Source organism: Melopsittacus undulatus, chromosome 9, assembly GCF_012275295.1.
Source record: "Melopsittacus undulatus isolate bMelUnd1 chromosome 9, bMelUnd1.mat.Z, whole genome shotgun sequence".
Taxonomy (NCBI): domain Eukaryota; kingdom Metazoa; phylum Chordata; class Aves; order Psittaciformes; family Psittaculidae; genus Melopsittacus; species Melopsittacus undulatus.
Genome location: NC_047535.1, coordinates 41,860,755 through 41,878,550, shown reverse-complemented (window position 1 = coordinate 41,878,550; position 17,796 = coordinate 41,860,755). Strand labels below are relative to the sequence as shown.

Genomic DNA, 17,796 nt, shown 5'->3' with positions numbered 1-17,796 from the left:
GGCTAAGACCAGGTTTGTTTTCTTTCTGTGCTGCTCTGCACAAATCCCTCCCAGCAGTTCCTTGTGTGTGTGCAAAGGCAGTTGTGTAACTGCCAGCCTGGGGCACGCTGCCCATCACTGCTGCGCTCAGAGGACAGGACTGGGACCAGCAGGCCCCGGGCCTGGGGAGGGGTATGTGGGTGCTGGGGGGCCGGGAGCCGCCCCTCTACTAGGGCACAGAGTGATGGATAACGGGAGGGCAGCGGCCGGGCTGGGAAGAGGCTCGAGGGCTTTGCTGCTCCTGCTCTGCTGCTGCTGCGGTGGCACCAGGCTGACCAGGAGGCGATGTCCGTGCTCAGAGAGACCCTCGGGCAGGCTCTGCCGAGCGCGTTTCCGCACGAAGCCTGCCCCTGCTGCGTGTGCCCCGAGCGCGGCTCCCTGCGCTCTGCCTCTGGCACCGGGCAGGCGGACGGGAACCCCTCTCTGCGGCCGCTGCTCTGTGCAGGATACGCACGTCCTGCGGCTCCCCCGGGTCTGGTCCCCTCCCTGGTCGCTCCGGACGTTCGGACAGGACCCACCTTTTCCTGCCAGCCCGGCCCAGCGAGGCCATCGCCCGGGGAGGCTGCAGCGGGGCCTGACCCTGCCCCGGGGGCTCTGCAGGGCGGGCGGCAGCGACTGGTCCAGCCTGGCTGGGCCCTGGCCCCCGGTTGCCCACAGACCCCGTTCCCTTCGGCCCCAGGCTCGCGGGGAGCTCATCTTATGTAAATTGGGCACTTCTAGCCCCATACTGGGGGGGTTGCCGGGAATTGCCACGGGTCGGCTGGCCGGAGATGAAACGCATTCCTGTGGCCGGCGCCGGCCTTCCCGGTGGATGGAGCTCTCCTTCGATGGCGCTTGGGACCGGGGCTAATCTGGCCCTGGGGACCTGCCGGGGCATTTCGATAGGTGCCCCCCACTTCATATTGCGGCTGGGCAGGGCAGGAGCCATAAGAAACGAAGGACAGCCTGTGGGCTCCCCAGGGCAGAAGACACCTCTGTTCCCGTCCTGGCTGCTGCCCCTTGAGGAGCCGCTGGATTCCCTCCCTGAGCTGGGTCCTTACCAGCGGGGATGGACACAAACGTGGCTTTTACGGAGCCAGAGCACAACATTCCCCGTGGCCGGGTAGCAGCATCCGCCCAGGGCAGCAGTCCAGTGTCACTGTGACCCCTGCCCAAGGCAGGGCAGTGTGCCCCGCTCACCCATGGCCCCTGCGCTGCGGAGTGCTCAGCATCGGGCACGTCCCGCTGCCCCCGGCCCTGCTCCGGACACGGGTGCTCCCAGTGGAGCCGGGTGTCCTGTGCTGTCACTTGGCCACGCTGCAGCGGTGCCCCAGTCTGGAGCCAGGGCAGGGCAGAGGGGACCGGGAACGGCTGCAGTCCCGGCTGGGAGCCGCCTTCCCTCAATTGTATGGAAATGAGATTGGCCAAGGGGCCTCCTGCAGCAGCCTCTCCCCGTCCTTCACTCGCAGCCCGTGTGAGGGCAGAGCAAACCCCCTAAACCCAGTGGGGTGCCTGGAGCCAGGCCCTGCCGTGCGCTCCAGCGGGATCCCCATCCCGGCACCCCTCAGGCACCCGACAGGCCTCGTGCACCCTCCCTCCGCCCAGGGCACCGCTCGGGGTGCTGCGGGGACACGTCCCTGTCCCCCCGCTCCATGGCCCCTGTGGGCAGCAAAGGGCAGCGCTGCCGGTGCCGAGGCGGGGGCTGGCCGGGGGCTCTCCAGGTCAGGCTGTGACCGGGCAGTTAATGAAGAACAGGGCGCTGCCGAGCGCAGCCAAAGAGCTTGTTTGTCCCAACGGAGCGGGGCCGGCTCCGCTGGGAGCTGCTCCCGCTCCCGTGCAGCGCCTCCGTCCTGCGGCAGCATCCCCCGCCCCAGGCCCCCCACCTTCTGTGTTCTGGGCTTCCAGGAAGCGCAGCTTTGGCAGGGAACGGCCGCTCCTTCCCGGCGCGGGAGGGGCCCAGGCCCCCGCCAGCCCCGCGGGTTGCGCAAGGAGCGCAGCGGGCGCCTCGGCCCCGGGCAGGTGGAGCAGAGCGGGTTCGGGGCCGCAGGCAGCGGCCATGGGCAGAGCATCCACTCACCGCAGTGTCTGGGGCACCGCGGTCCTGCAAGGGGCAGGGCAGAGCTCCCTTGGGCAGCAGCGCGGGTCTGGGGGCAGACGGAGCAGGAGGGCTGGGATCTGGGGGCAATGGGTGGGGAAGGGGGAGTTTGTCCCTGCCGCGCCTGGGCTGAGCTCAGCCCCGTGCCCCGCAAGCTCATCCCCGGTGCCTTTTTGTGTGGCAGCACAATAACATTTGTACACCTAAAAGCAGCAGGATCGATCCCGCGGCTGTTTGGCAGCGTGCGGAGGGCCCGGCGCTGTCAGCTGCGGCAGGAACGTGGAGCTGGCGAGGCGGTGCTGCGCTCATGGGGCTGTTGTGCAACGTTCCCTGCGCGGCCCCGGAGGGAGGCGGGGGGGGGGGGGAATGGAGCTGCCGGAGCTTTGGCAGCGGCTGCCGCGCACAGACCGAGCCCCTCAGCGCTCCTGGGCATCCTGCGGGGTAGGGGTGATGTTGTCTGAGGTCTGCAGCTTCAGAAGTCACCCGGCAGGGATGCAGCGAGGATGCAGCTCCAGGATGAGTCACCCTGCGCTTGCAATCCATAGAAACCCATAATCCCACCCTGGTTTGGGTTGAAGGGACCTTAAAGCTCCTCCAGCTCCAACCCCTGCCACAGGCAGGGACCCCTTCCACTGGAGCAGCTGCTCCAAGCCCCTGTGTCCAACCTGGCCTTGAACACTGCCAGGGATGGGGCAGCCACAGCTTCTCTGGGCACCCTGTGCCAGCGCCTCAGCACCCTCACAGGGAACAGCTTCTGCCTCAGAGCTCAGCTCAGTCTCCCCTCGGGCAGGTTCAAGCCATTCCCCTTGGCCTGTCCCTACAGGCCCTTGTCAAAGCCGCTGCTGCCGCCTGCCGGGCGGGAGGAGAGGCGCGGCGCGGCCAGGGGCGTGGCGGGATTTTGACGTACGAGCGGGGGGCGGAGCCTCGCTGCGGGCAGCTCCGCCGCGCCGCCAGGGGGCGGTACGTGTTGGCGGTTGGGGGCGGGGCTTGGCGGTGACGCGGGGGGCGTGTCCGGCCGAGGTGGGGGCGTGTCCCGCCGGTCCGGGCAGCTCCGCTCCGCTCCGCGCCGGAGGAGCCGGTGCCGCCGCTGCCATGTACCGGGCCCTGTACAGCTTCCGCTCGGCAGAGCCCAACTCGCTGCCCTTCGCCGCCGGAGAGACGTTTCTGCTGCTGGAGCGCAGCAACCAGCACTGGTGGCTCGTCACCCGCGCCGGCTCCGGCGAGACGGGCTACGCGCCGGCCTCCTACCTCCAGCGGCTGCAGGTGCGCGGGGCCGGGGCACGGTGGGGTCCGGGGCCCGGCAGCTCCGGGCGGGCGGCGGTGCCTTCGGTCCGGTTTGCGGTGACACCACTCGGAGCAGCCCCGTGCGTTGCCCGGGCCCCTCCCGGTCCCTTCTCTTGCCCCTTCTGGAGCCGCCGGGTTCGCTCGATGGAAGCGGGGCGTGCGGACAGGGTTACCCGTGCAGCACCCGACCCGCGTGCGGCACCGTGCTTCTGCCGGGGCAGGGTCAGGGGTTGAAGGGAGGCAGGAGACGCGTCCTGTGGGTGCCGCTCCCGGAGAGCACCAGCGATGCGGGGCAGAGCTCCGGGGGAGCACGGGCCGGGTGCGGGTCCCGGGCAGCAGCGCGCAGGTCGAGGCCGTTTCACCCCGGCAGATCTGGGAGAGGAAGGCAGGGAAGTGCCGAGGTGCTGTGTGGGGAGGTTTGGGGGGGCTCTGCTCCCGGAGCGCACCCGGTCCCGGCTACCGCTGGGGTCTCCCACCAGCAGCCCCGCTGGTGTCAATGAGCAGCGCTGGTGCGGTCACCTCCGTGCCGGCCGCTCAGCTTCGGGGGCTTCCATTGCCCCGCAGCACCAAGGAGTGATCGTGCTCCTCCCAGCAACACATGGGAACACCAGTACTAAACCCACACCATGCTGGGGCTGGGAGGCACCATGGCAGCTGCCCGCGCCTGCAGTGGCAGAAGTCACAGCCAGGCCGGTGATGCTGGTGATTGCAGAAGCTCCGAGGGGGCTGCTGCAGCCCTCGCTGGGTCGGAGTAGGGAGGAGGCACCTTTGGGGTGCTGCAGCAGTGGGTGAGAGCCCAGCACCCATGCAGTCGTGGGAGAGAGGTTGGTTATGGCTTGTGCAGTGCAGGGGCTATGTAGTGGGGGCTTCTGAGGGACAACGTGGCCTCTGAAATTAAAGCAAGCCTTTCATGTAAGGCTAATTCACTGAGGGGAGTTGTGCTTTTGGGGTTTGGGATAGCTGTAGGGGCCATGTGCTTGAAACCGTTTGCAGCTGTGAATGGGGAACTGCACACAAATACTGTGAATGTTACAAATGGGGCATCTGGCTGAAAAGGGGTGGCAAATCCTGTGTTCCAGTGAGCTGCTGCTGCTCCTGAAGCTGTGATCAGCAGCCCCTCAGCCACTAAGTGTGGGCTGAGCTTTGCAGAGCACTCCAGTGCCACCGGTGTGACCTGGGGAGCCTGTACTGGTGTTAGGGCACTGCTGAGTCTCTGAGCTGGTTGCTTGGTTCAGGAGCTGCCCTTCCTGCGAGCCTGCAGCCTGGCCTGGCTGGAGGGGACATGTTGTGTGTCAGTAAGCCCTAAAGCTGTTTACAGGAGCTGTTACAGAGCAAGGATCGCACTGAACTGCTGGGTTTTAAGCCCGGCGGTGGCACAGCTCCAGGCTGCTGCTCCTCAGTTTCCCCTCTGCAGTCCCCTGCTCTCTGCCTGTGTGATGTGACGTCTTCTCACTGCTACCGTGTGTGCAGGAGCCTCCTCCCAGGCTGCCTCTGGAGCTGCCTTCCTGCATCTCTCCACCGTGCTCCTACCGGCTCCAGAAGCTTGTACATGAAGAGTGTTTCTGCCCTGGCTTTACATTCATTTCTCAGGTCGTGTTTTGCTGCAGCCTCAAGGCAGCGTGCAGCCTGCCAGGCTGACTCCTGACCACTCAACACGAGTGCATCCACATCAAAGCAGTGCTGCTGATGGCTTTGTGAGCTCTCTCCTCTGGTCCAGATGAAACTTTCCCAAATGCCCTTAGAGCCGGCAGCAGGAAACAGAGGAGCTTTCCCTGCATCTGTTCACCCTTCTGGCTGTTAAATTCCTGGCACCTGAATTAGCCTGATGGTGCATGAGGCAGCAGGATCTCCTTTGCTGCTCTGCAGTTGCAGTAATGCTCTGTGTCTGTGACTCTGCTGTTCCTGCCAGCTCTGAAGAGCTGCTCTGAAGTCTAAACCTGGTTTTATTTATGAGAGAAGGCACCTGCTGGCTGGGAGCTTGCTCGAGGCTTTGCTGTGTGTCTGGGCTGAGGGCAGGCAGTTGTCACTCGGGTTTGGGTGCTGGGACTAATTGGTGTCAGCGGTTTGGGAGGCAGTAAATGCTGCCCGGGTCACACAGGGGGAGACCACAGCTGATGGTGGTTGGTGCTTGGCAGGCAGGGAAGGTGTCCAACAGGAGTCCCCCTTGCAGGGGTGAGCTGCGGCTTCCTCAGCACTGTGGGCAGGTTCAGGTGAGCAGGAGGCTGCAAACAGGCACAGCAGCAGCAGGTCCCTGGGAGGAGGCTCAGGGAATGGGTTTGGGCTGCTGGTGGTGCTGCCCTCGGCTCTCCAGGCCATCAGCTTCCTTACCCGCTCCTCTTGATTCTCAGCGGGTTTTGCTCAGTGTTCACAGATACAGGAAATTCACGCCTTGGCTTTTGTGGAGGAAGCAATAATTCCTATTTATTTCTTAAAGCTTGTTCTTGGCTGATGCCTTTTCATCACAAATGTGGCAGAATTTTGTACTGCAATCCTTGTGGCTCAGTGTTGCTGTTAAAAGGGGGTTAGTTGTGTGTGTGTGTGTGTGAAAACAGCCTGATCCTTCTTAGAAACACATAATGCCTCTAAGAAACAAATCAGGGCTGAGCCAGGGCACCAGAAGGTGCAGATGATATGAAGTTAATTAGAAGTCAATTAGAAGCAGCCAACTTCAGTTGATGTTCCTGCTGATTTTATTCTTCTGTAGTTCTCATTGAGTTCCATTGTGGGGTTTTAAGAGCCATTCCAAGTTGGAGGCCACTCTGGGAGAAATACTGATGCCATCAGGCAGCAAGAGGGAAGGATGGGGCAGCAGAGTGAGCTACTCACTGGAAGGCCAAATCCTGCTGCAGTGAGGCTGATGGCACAAGCACTATTCCCACTGGGCAGAAGGTGCTGTCAGCACCAGGCTGGCCTTTAGTCTCCAGCTTGGTGCTGATGCTTAAGAGATGTACGAGTGGCAGAGACATAGAGGCTGCACTGGAGCTTAGCGTGCCAGCTGAAGTCAGCCGCTCCAAGAGGCCTTCTGAAGCTTTATGTGCACTGTAAAACACTCAGTTTTGAAAGCTTCCGTAGGAGCAGGAGGTCCCTCAGTGTCAGGGAGGCACAAGTGCTGAGTCTAGCGAACAGTAAGTGTCCTCCCTTTGGGTTGAGCAGCCTGTATGTTGCTGTGCCTTCGCCAGGCACCACAGCTGGGCTTGCCTCCTCTCTGGTCTGCGCTGCCCTGGGCTGTGTTCCCTGTCAGAGGGAGCAGTAATGCACTGAGAAGGGACCTGCAACCGTACAGTGCTGTGCTGGTAATGCCAGGGGTGCAAAAACACGGGCTGAGTTGCAGAGGGATGTTTCCTGGTGAAGTGGGAGTGGGTTAGCATGCTGGCTGCTGCACCTCAGCTGCATTAAGCCATTAGGAAGTAGCTTTGAAATTACCATTGATAGCGTTCTCAAAATGACTTTAAATCTATTTGGAACAACAAAGCGTTTGTTTGCAGTGTGGGGTTAGAGCCTCTGCTCAGCCAAGGGCTCTCTGCTGGGTCACGCTTTCCCCCTGCACCTCTGGGGGAGTGGCAAGGGGCTGTCTGGGTGGGAAGCTGCAGGTGCTGATGGCCAAGAAGCTTTGAACCGTCTGGTGAGAACATGGGCCCAGTTTGAGGATGCTCTCGTTGCTGTTCACTGTATCTGCCACAGGAATAAACAGGCTGTGATAAAAATACGAGTCAGCTCAGTGCAGCCTAGCAACAACCGAACCCTCCTGCAGGCTGAGCCCTGCGCAGCACAGGTAGCACCGGGCGGTGGGTGGAGGAGCGGTGCCTCCCTCCCCCCGGATCCCATGGAGGAGATAGCTCAGTTCACAGCCTCGCTGGAGAGCTCCTCGGTTTTAATCCGGTTGCTTTTCTGCCAGGGTAGCAAATGTCCGGGGTCGGTGATGCTGGTGTGGAGATGATGATGATGATGATGGTGGTTGTGAGCACGGTGTTGCTTGTGCAGTGCCAATGAAACAATCAGATACTCCCATCGCAAACCCCCAGTCGCTGGAAACTGAGCCTTGGCAATTGTGCTTTGCTGTAAGAGTTCCTCCCTCCAACTACGCAAAATCCAGCTTTAACCTTGGCATTCCGGAGCCCTGGCAGAGCTCCTCTGGTTGCTCCTGGATGGAAGGCGATGCTCATGGTACAGACCATCTCCTGTGCTGGAGCCTGCATCGCTGCTTGTCATCGGCTGCAGGTTTGGTGGTGCTGTCAATGGGCGTGAGAGCTCAGCTGCAATACTCACAGATCCTGAATAAGCGCTTAGGCTAAAATTAAAGCTTTATTTTGGAGGCAGAGCAGCTGGGAGCGCGCTGCAGCTGAGGCTGCTTCACACACGCGAGAAACTCGGAGAATGAAGCATTCTCCTGCGAGCTGTTGCAGGAGCAGATACTATGGTGCTTCGGGGTGAAGTTTTGTTCTTGAGGCTGAGTTACAGTCAGGGCAATTAGAGCCATTTCTGATTACTGTAGCTGAAGACTCGGAGTTCTGCAGTCCTTCACAGTTCAGGATGGTTAAAGTGGAAACACGCTGGTGATCTGTAGCATCTGCTTTGGCTTGGCTGTGGAGATATGTTCTTGCTTTTACTCTGATGAAAAATAACCAGGCTTTTTGATATATCTCATAAGCATTGTCCTTGACAGCCATCTATGAGCAGTGCTGGTGATAGGGGCTTACTGCAGCTGTGCTATGGCTGTGTATGGAGGTGTCCAAGAGCCTACATCTGCTCTTGAGCAATGTGCCTGTGCTTGCCTGCTCCTGGGAAAGTAGGTTGTATAGCACAGGTATGTCTCTACAGCAACGATGCTAACAGCAAGTCAAGGTGGTGGATGTGCTACACACCAGCTCTGCTGAAGCTGTCCCACCTCCAGCCATTACTGTCTTCTGCTGCCTCAAGATCAATCCATTGCTGTCCTCACCTTGAACAGGGCACCAGCAGCTCAGCAGGAGCTTGGCAGATGGCTTTGAACATGAAGGGTGCATGTACCTGGGCCTGTGTTTGGGCACCTCTTCTCATGATCCCATCCCTGTGTTTCCTTCCAGGGTTTCCAGCATCCCAGCAGGTGACCTCTCAGTAGGGAAAAAACCCCAAACAAAACTAGAGGAGAGGTTTGTATTGAAAGCAATAAACCAGAAAGTTCATGGAAATGAATTTTTCTGAGATTGTTGCTCTGTGTGAAATACAGAGAATTTGTACAGAGAACATGTGAGAATGGGATACAGGAAATACTTGTCCTTGGGGAAGAGCGTGCAGGTGTTGTTAGTGATGCTGGAAAACAGCACGTAAGAGAAGAGTAACCTCTGTGCTCAGAGCAGCCTCTCCACTGGGAGTGGCTTTGACAACAGCAGACCATATCATGGTCACCTTGCAAAGTCTGGGACATATTTAATCCCTTGGGGAAGGTGAGATCCTGTGGTGTAAAATGGGTATTTACACCCATGGAAACCAGGTGAATGTGCCTGTGGAGGTGTCTGTGGGGAGAGCTCTGGTCCTGAAGCAGAAGCAGCCACCTCTTTGTCTTCCCTGCTCATGTAGCTCAGATGTACATGAAAACAATCAGAATTTTAAAGAGCATCCCAGCCTCCCCCCCCATGAAGGATTTAAACACTCTCATTCCCAGCCAGGATTATGTATTCAGCAGATGAGCTGTCAGTCTGGGTGCTGGAAAAAGGATAAATTCCAGAAGTAGTTTCTAAGGAGGGAAGGACAAGCAGCCGTAGTGCGTGACTGTAGCATTAGATAGCCCACAAGGATGCTGGCATCCTACATGGCCAGTGCTGTAACCAGAATCTGACAAGGCTGTGCCTGCAGACTGCTGTGCTACCTCGTGATGGGGAGGAGGTCCCGTTCCCAGGGCTGGCTGGTGAGTGCAGATGACACAGCAGAGCCATGGGCCCAGGAGAAATAATAGCTCTCAGTGCTGGGGCTGCTCCTGCTGGTGTGTTGTGAAAGCAGTTCGGTCCCTGTGCTGCAACATAGAGAAGTGGAGGCCGGTGCTGCTGGAGGAGCCTGGTTCATGCTGCTCCTGTGAGATGGCATCTGGAACTGCAGACATTTGTTGTGTTCAGAGGAGTAACTCTCACCTGAAATGGCAAATCCATTGAGGGTCCCGGAGACCCTCCTGTGGGCTCTGGCTGTGCTCATTGCCCTCTGGTCCTGAGCCAGAGCAGGAGCTGTGATGGGTTCTGGTCCTGCTTCTGGAGGAGCATCCCTTTGCTTCCCCAGCCAGTGGCTCACAGGGTTTTGACCTTTACAAGAAGGACTTGCCAAGTCTGATCTGTCTTGGTCTTTATTGCATGGCAAAGCCTTTGGTTTCAAACAGGGGTTCTGAAGCCTGTCACTTGAGAAGTGGCACAGGGCACCATTGACAAGACTGAGCTGTTCCTGCCTGCTCCCCTCTTGCTGCAGGGATGTTGAGCATTATTTTGGGCAAAGCTCTGTTGATGCTAACAGAGGAAGAGCTGTCCCGAAGACAAGACCCAGCACCCTGCAGCAGGAGAGGGTGTCAGCTCTTTTGTGTCCGCACCCTGCCATGCAGAGCTGTTCACTTCCCTCGCAAGGGAGCAAAGCTCTGATAATCCTTGTCCCCTTTAGCATCAGGCTTCAGCAGGAAGGGGAAGTAACGTTTTGGCAGCGTGGGCTTTTTGGAATGAGGTGAGAGGTTCATGGGTTTGCTTTTCCTGGTTGTTGTCTGCTGAAGTTGTCTCTCCCTTCCTCCTTGGGTGCTGCTCACTTCTTGGTTACTGCATTGTGAAGCTCGTGTCCTTCCTGCTGTCCATCGGGCACAGCTCAAGGGATGGTGCTGCCCGGCTGCAAGTGTAGTGAGCCCATTGCCCTGACTCGGGCTGCCCTTACTGCTAGGGGTGCATGTGGGTGGGTGTCCAGCTTTGCTGCCGTGCTGGTGGGGTCTGATCTGTGCAGCTTTGTCCCTCTTTCCTGCTCTGGCAGGGCTGGCTGGGGACAGTGCTCTGGGAGAGGCTGAGATTTGTGCCCATCTTCTGGAGCTGCCACTGCAGGCTGATGTTTCAGTTTGTTCAGCTGCTCAGGAGCTTTCATTACAAAAGGAATCGAGCTGTCAGGCTGAGCCTGCTTCGATAATGCCAGGCTGTGGAGAGTTCCTGCTAATGACTGCTCGAGGTCAGGTTGCATCTCTGGTAAGTCAGAGCTAGCAATTATTTCTTGGTTTGTTTTTCTCTTACAAGTGGGGACAGTGTCTTGTACAATGGAAACCTGAGGGCAGGCCCCAGATCCAAACCTTCCATTATAGTGAGTAGAAACAAGGAGATGAGGGAGGAGATGAGGTAAGAGCTGCAGAAATAGACCCTCACCCACGAGGAGGAGGGAGTCTCCTGGAAGCTGAGATTGTGTCCTGATGAAAAGGCCTCCAGTGCCCGTCCATGAGGTTTGTGCCTGGGGCCGTATCTGCAGAGCTGCTGCTGTCGTGGTTAGCTCCCACGGTTCCTGATCCGGAACCCTCGAGCTCACTGGCCAGGCTGAGCTCAGCCTCGGAGCCGTGTCCTCCTGCTCCCGAGGTGGACGAAACCCCACTGGCCACGCAGGTGCCTTGCACCCCTCGCAGCTGGCAGAAGGCAGTGGTACTGGCAGGGCCCCATCGGTGGAGCTCAGCGCAGTGTCTGTGCTGCGGGGGCTGCACAGAACGGAGGCAGCTGCTGTAAAGCACAGCTGGCTGCCTAAAGAGATCGGGATGAAGCTCCTCACCGAGCAGACACCTGCAAACCTCTGTGGCCTCTCAGCCTGATGTGGTGACAGATCCTTTCTGGGTGAACTTGGTGAATTCTGCAGTTTTCCAGGCTGCTTGAGCACAGCCTTTTCCCTATCCCCTTGAGGACATCGCTGTGTTTGCAGGGGGATGCAGGAGCACCCTGGTTTGACCATCAGGTGTGCTGTGCAGGTCAGCAAGCACTCCAGGAGGCAGGTCCAGAGCCCATTTCCCTCCATGCCCAGGCTTGGCTGTCTCTGAGGAGTAGCTGGGGATAAGCTCAAGTATCAGAGAAGCCCACATTCTTCAGCATGTAAAGAATAATTGTGTGAAAACGCAGCACCTCAGGTAAGAAGGATGATCATAACAGCCCCTATGCACACACTGCTGAGGCTGAGGGTTTCCTGAGCCGGCAGAATCGGTGTTTGCAGCTGAAGACATTTTCCATTTGCCATCAAGAAGCCAATGTCCCTTGAAGTGCTGGGTTCTAAGTGATGAAGATTTTGGCTGTCCAAGAATTGCTTTTGCTGACTTAAGCTTAAAAATGCATTCCTTTTAATTTGATTTGGACTCGATTTCATGTGTCTGTGTTCCATGAGCCTGACAACCAGAGGGAGCAGTCATCCTCTGCTGACCCCCATGGCAGGGGTTGGAGCTGGATGAGCTTTAAGGTCCCTTCCAACCCAAGCTAGTCCAGGATTCTGTGACCTCAGTTATATCAAGCTCTGGTCACTTTAAAAGCTTTTGAACACCTTTAATAGGCTCCTAAAGGCTGAGCAGAAAAGTTCTCCCAGGAAAGCCCCTGTTGGCAGCATTTGGTGACTCTTCGGATGTGAGGCTTTGTCCTGCTGGAGATGTCCTGGGAAGATTCCCTGAAATCCAGCAGCCTGCTCTGACTAAGGCGGATGGTGATGGGGTGGATGTGGTGTGTGATGAGGGGGATGCACTGATTGATGCTGTAATGAGGTGAGCTGGGTGCAAAGTCTGTGCGTGAGCAGTGAACAGCCCAGCTAATGCAGGAGTCTTGTTCTCTGCCCTGGGAAGCGAGGAAAACAGGATTAGGCTGTTCTGCTGCCCGTGACACAATGTCCTAAGAGGATGTTGCCCCTCTGTTCCCATTTCTTGGTGCTTTCTGGGCAGCCTGTGCTGCTTTAAGCTGTCACAGGAGATGGGATTATAACCCACAGCTAGAGCAGTTGGCTGTTTTCCCCTACAGACAGTGTGGGACACCAGTGAATTGCTTTTCTTCACAGCTCGCCTCTCACTCCTCTATGGTGAACTGTCAGCACATCCAGCTGAACCGTGTAGGCTTTTTTTAACATCCAAACCCCACTAAACAACCCCCAGAATTTGTTCTGGAGCTGCATCTGGAGATAACAGCGCGTCAGCCTCACCGCTCTGAGGAACAGAGCTCAACCAAGGTGCTAATGTAGGGCAGTGATGCTGTCAGCCTGCCTGAGTTTGCAGCTCAGAACCATCATGTGCTGTCCACTCCCACTGCCTGCCAGCCAGAAAGAGCTCTGGAGGCTGTTGGGGCTGCAGCTCTCAGTGCTCTGGGGAGGCTTTGGCTGTATGATCACGCATGTAACAGTTGTAGTTGTAAGGCACTGCTATAAATCTCAGTGGTATCTGTGTTTATTTTTGTGCATGAGCTAGCATCAGCTTTATCATTGTCACGGCAACACTCATCGCGTTGCCTCCCTGGTGTTGGTGAGTATTTGGGTGCTGGTTGCTCCAGCAGAAATAGCTGCTTTACCAGGACTAAATGTACTTGCAGGGGCAGCTTTCACCTAACAGACACGTTGGCAAACTCGGGTGTTTTGTGTCTGGCCAATGAGCATGACCCACCTGTGGAGTGCAGCCTCTTTCAGCCCCCCTGCCCCCTCCCCAGCTGCCCTGCACCCTTGTTGCAATGACTGTTGTAATGAGCTGCTCACCTGACCTCGTGTCACTTTTGTGTAGAGCCCTAAGCCAAAAGCATGACGAGCAACCCGTGTTTGATAGTGCTACCTGAAACACACAGCTGCCAAAACCCATGGGGGGGTGAGGGAGAGGTCTCTTCTTTCAGAGGTGTTCATCCTCACCTTGGCTTTCCCATGTCTCTCCTGCAAGCAGCTGAGCATTCGAGGGTTACCTTGTTGGGAGCCCGGCTGTCCTACTTGTTTAAATCCCTAAGGAGTACTTTGTACCCAGGTTAAAGTGCCTTTCTACTTGGGTGGAAACTTGTCTGGGATTCCCATGTGGAATCCCCAGCCTGGCACATGGGAACTGTCTCGGATGGCCTGAAAATGTCTGGGAGGTGGTTGTTGGGTATCCCAGGGTTTCCTAGCACTGATATTCCACATAGCTGTGCCTTAAGACCCAAGGGGGGCTGTGGGCAGAGGAGAGATTGCTGGCAAGATCCATATTATGGGAACATTGTAGAGAAATGATTTTTTTTGGGGCGCCTACTTTGTGAGCTTTGTAAGTGTGCTTGCTCTCCTGGGTCCCTAGCCTGAAACACACCATTATATTACAGCTCCTACAGCTCATCCAGCTCCATCCCCTGCCACGGGCAGGGACCCCTTCCACTGGAGCAGCTGCTCCAAGCCCCTGTGTCCAACCTGGCCTTGAACACTGCCAGGGATGGGGCAGCCACAGCTGCTCTGGGCACCCTGTGCCAGCGCCTCAGCACCCTCACAGGGAAGAGGTTTTGTGCATCCGCCTGTGCCGCGCTGCCCCGGCCTGATTCCTGCCGGGAGCTCAGGCTTCTGCCCCAGCCTGGGGCACAACCAGAGCCCTTCTCTTGCCCCGGCTCTGGTGCCGCAGCACACGGTGGAGCATTGCTGCTCTGGAGCAAACCCCACACAGCGGCAGGGATGCAGCCCCGCTCCTGGGCGGCCTCTTTGTCAGAGGAGCTCAGCCGCGGCTTTGTTTGCTCCCTGCGAGGCCGAGATGCTGCAGGTCCGTTCCCATCTGTTTGCTCAGTGACCGGGACACTTGCCCGTTGTTTTACTTGCGGTTCTTCCGTGCGGTATCAAGTGCTGCGAGGCACAGTATCCTTGTGCTGACAAGAACAAGTTCATGTGTATCTGAGCCAACAGCCTGGAGGCTGGAAATTTCTGATTGGGGCTGCAAAAAGAAGAGAAAGGAGCGGAATCTCCCTCAGCAATGCAAAAACCAGACCTCAGCCGTTTGCCTGAGCTGTGTGCTTCAGAAGAGGGAACTCGAACCTGGTACAATCTCTCTGCCGTGAAAGGCGAGTTGATGTTTGTAAAGGGAGCATTTCCAGCTGGAAGGGTACAGCATGTGGACAGGCTGGTGTTGGCTGGGGACCGGTGCTGTGTGACCCGAGAGGTGGCGATGGGCTGCCATTTGGTTAACAAAGAGCCAGGCTGTGCCTGTGCTCACTGCCGGGTGAATACCCCAGTTCCAGCAGTGCCGGTGCAGCTGTGACAGTGGAGCTGCTCCTGCAGACAAGGCTCAGTCTGTCTCTTGTTGTGTTTGTGGGAGCCGGAGCAAAGGCACGAGGGTGGGAGCCAGCCCTGCCTGGGCACCACTGGGGCTGCAGAAGGAGCCACAGGCATGAGGACACCAGCTCCAGCACAAGGGCACTGGCTCCGGCACATGCAGAAGAGCAAAGGCCTTTGTGCACTAGAAACTGGGGAGGCAGGAGGGAAAACCGCCCTGGTTTCCTGGACCAGCCCCCTGTGGAGGTGAAGCTGAGCCTGGCACATGCTGATGGACCAGTGCTGTAAATGGGGAGGCTCAGCCCCTCTGTGCTGTCAGCACATTTGTCTGGTGAGCGCTGTTCTGCAAGGGGTGATTATTCTGGAGCATTGAGCAGATTGTTCCATGTGAGTGCGTTCAACCAGCACTGGCGGAACAGGATGGGGGACTCCAAAGAGGGATGGGGACAAAGCTTCCATAGCCCCAGAGAGGCACTGTGCTGCCCACACAAGGACACCGGCCGTGCTGGCTGGAGCGCTGGGTTACAAGAGGTTACAGCCTCTTGTGGCGGTGATGCTGATGCTGGTGTGAGCTGGGGTGATGGCTGTGCCCACGCTGGCCATGCTTAGGGATGCAGGAGGCATCCCAGAAGGATGCTGCTGAGCAGCCTGGCTTTGGCCACGGGGAAGGTGTCCTTCCTGCTGGCCTCAGGATGGGATGCAGAGCACCTCAGGCAGTGCTGAGCTCTAGAGCTGCCCTCATCAGGGGCAGGAGGAAATTGGCAGCAGGCTCTGGGGAAGCCCTTTGTTTGCTGGTGTTATTAGCAAGGAGAGAGGAAGTAATGATTTATTGATGCTTCTGTGATTCTCCTATGCTGGGCTGTGAAGGAAGAAATTCTGTTTTCCAGCTGATGTTCCCAGCTCTAATTGAGCTGTGACTTGCTCCTGCCGGCAGCTGCCCTGCAGGGTGCTGGCGTTGCCCTGGTTCTCCAGCACCCTGCCCCATCAGCCCGTCCAGGATCACTGCTCTGCTCCCACAGAGCCTGGTCCTCACAGGCTGTTCATAGCTCCTAGCGTTCCTGTGCTGCAGTGTTCGATTGGATTAAAGCAGGAATCTCTGCTGGCTGGCAGCCGCTCCCTCGGGGGTGATGTGCCACGTCAGTGGGGGTAATACCTCACTGAATAGCACTGGGCAGAAGGTGCTGTCCCGTTGCTGCCCATGGTGCTGTGCCACCTGCACTAACTAAGGAGACCCTATGCCCACCCCTGGGGTATGTATGGCTGGTTCCCCACCACCAGCACTCCCCTATCCCAGCCTTCTGGGACTTGCTGTTTGGCTATGCCAGTGGGGAGCTGGAAACTGGTGAAGGATACAGCAATGCTGGGGCTCTACCAGCCCCCTCCCTGTGGTTCCCAGCACAGTTTCAGTAAATCCCACTGAATTACAGGGGTTTACTTGGTGCCTCTCCTCTGACAGCAGCGATGCCCTTTTCATGTGCTCCCTGCTTCTGTGTGAGCCTCAGCTCAGTGGCGATGAGCAGAGCTTCATCTCTGCATCCTGGAGCGTGGGAGAGGGCAGGGTCCTGCAGTGAGAGCTGACTGCTGAGCACCAGCCCCTGCTGCAGAGCTCACAGGCTCTGCCCTGTTACCGTTGTGCTGGCTTAGAATCACAGAGTCCCAGCCTGGTTTGGGTTGGAAGGGACCTTAAAGCTCCTCCAGCTCCAACCCCAACCCCTTCCATTGGAGCAGGTTGCTCCAAGCCCCTGTGTCCAACCTGGCCTTGAACACTGCCAGGGATGGGGCAGCCACAGCTTCTCTGGGCACCCTGTGCCAGCGCCTCAGCACCCTCATAGGGAAGAGCTTCTGCCTAAGAGCTCATCTCAGTCTCCATTGCTGGCCCCCCATGCTGGGTGTCCTGCAAACCCCCAGTGCTGAGCCCCTGCTCCCGGCCGGCTCTGCTGAGCAAGGGAGGAGATGATTTACAGTCAGCATCAACCCCATCATAAACTGCAAGTGGCAAGTTAATGCTTTTTATTCCAGCCCTTGTGACAGGGCCCCATTAATAGGGGGTTGGGGAGTGGGAACAAAGAAAGGAGTGCAGCAGCTAAAAGCCGGTTGTCACGGCATGGCTGCATTAGTGTGAAAGAGCTGTTTTATCAGGAAAGAAGCACCCTCTCCATAACAAATGGCATCGGGCAAGCTCCAGCCCTGGGTTCCTGTGGGATGTGGATGATGGCACTGCCATTCCCCTGGGAGCAGAGCACTGGAGACTCCTGCTGCTGTTCCCCAAGGAAGCGTGCAGCTTGTCCTCATTTTCTCAGAAAATGAGATCCGTGCTCTGCAATAACTTCCCTTCCTTCCAGCGAGCCTCTAAATGTGTTCCAATGCTCTTTGCTCTGTTTCCTTGTATAGGGCTGTGCTTGGAGCTGGTGAAATGCTCCCTACACCATATGTCGGGGGCTCCATCCTGAAGTTGGGTTCTGAGTGTTGGGTTTGCCCTGGATCCCATACCCTACATTTGGGCTGTATTGTTAACATTGTCCCAGTTGCTTTGTCCCAGCTCTCTTTCTTGGGAAACAAACCAACCAAAAAATCCTATCCTGAATTTCTCCTGTGCCAGGCTGAGTTTTGCAGAGGGGCTGCTCATACCCCCCCGGGGGGGGGGATTGGGTTCCCCCCAGCCTGCGGTACCTGGTAATTTATGTTTGTAATTACTCAGGCTATAAATAATACATGTCCCGTTACCGGGCTGGGCTGGGGGTGCCTCTGCCCCATGGGGAGGGCTCGCCTGCTGCAGCCTCCTAAGGCCAATTAAGGTACATCCTCGATGAGATTCCTGCCACTCCTTAGCTGGGTACACGGATGCTGTGGTGCAGGGAGGGGGGCACAGCAAGTGAGGATGAAGAGGGTTTCAGTGCTCAACCAGCTGGGGTCTGAGTGCTCCGCTCCTCCCTGTGCTCATGGGCTGGTGCTGGTACCCAGCGATGGTGCAGAGACCCCCGGGAGCCTGTGGGAGAGCTGTGGGTCTGCTGCAGCCGGCGCAGACTCAGCACTGTCCCTTGCCTTCAGTCCCATCAAGGTGTTTTCTTCTGGAGGCTTGTCAGCTGCTGGTAAAGCCTTGAGGAGTGTCCCAGCTCTGGGAGCCTGCTTTTCCTTCCTGTGCCCCTTCCCTCCAGCTCTCCCAGCCGAGGGAATGGTCTCTTTGCTGTTCTTGCTTCGAGGCTGGTGTT

General features: G+C 57.7%; 1 protein-coding gene across 1 annotated transcript in view; it reads left to right on the top strand.

The window, feature by feature from the left end:
• The first annotated feature begins 3,144 nt into the window (after positions 1-3,144).
• NCKIPSD (NCK interacting protein with SH3 domain) overlaps positions 3,145-17,796 on the top strand; it is a 36,029-nt gene continuing 21,377 nt past the window's right edge. Inside the window, exon 1 of the mRNA XM_034066233.1 lies at positions 3,145-3,376. Coding sequence (XP_033922124.1) covers positions 3,206-3,376 — 171 coding nt within the window. The 5' untranslated portion in view covers positions 3,145-3,205. The remainder of the gene's footprint in view (positions 3,377-17,796) is intronic.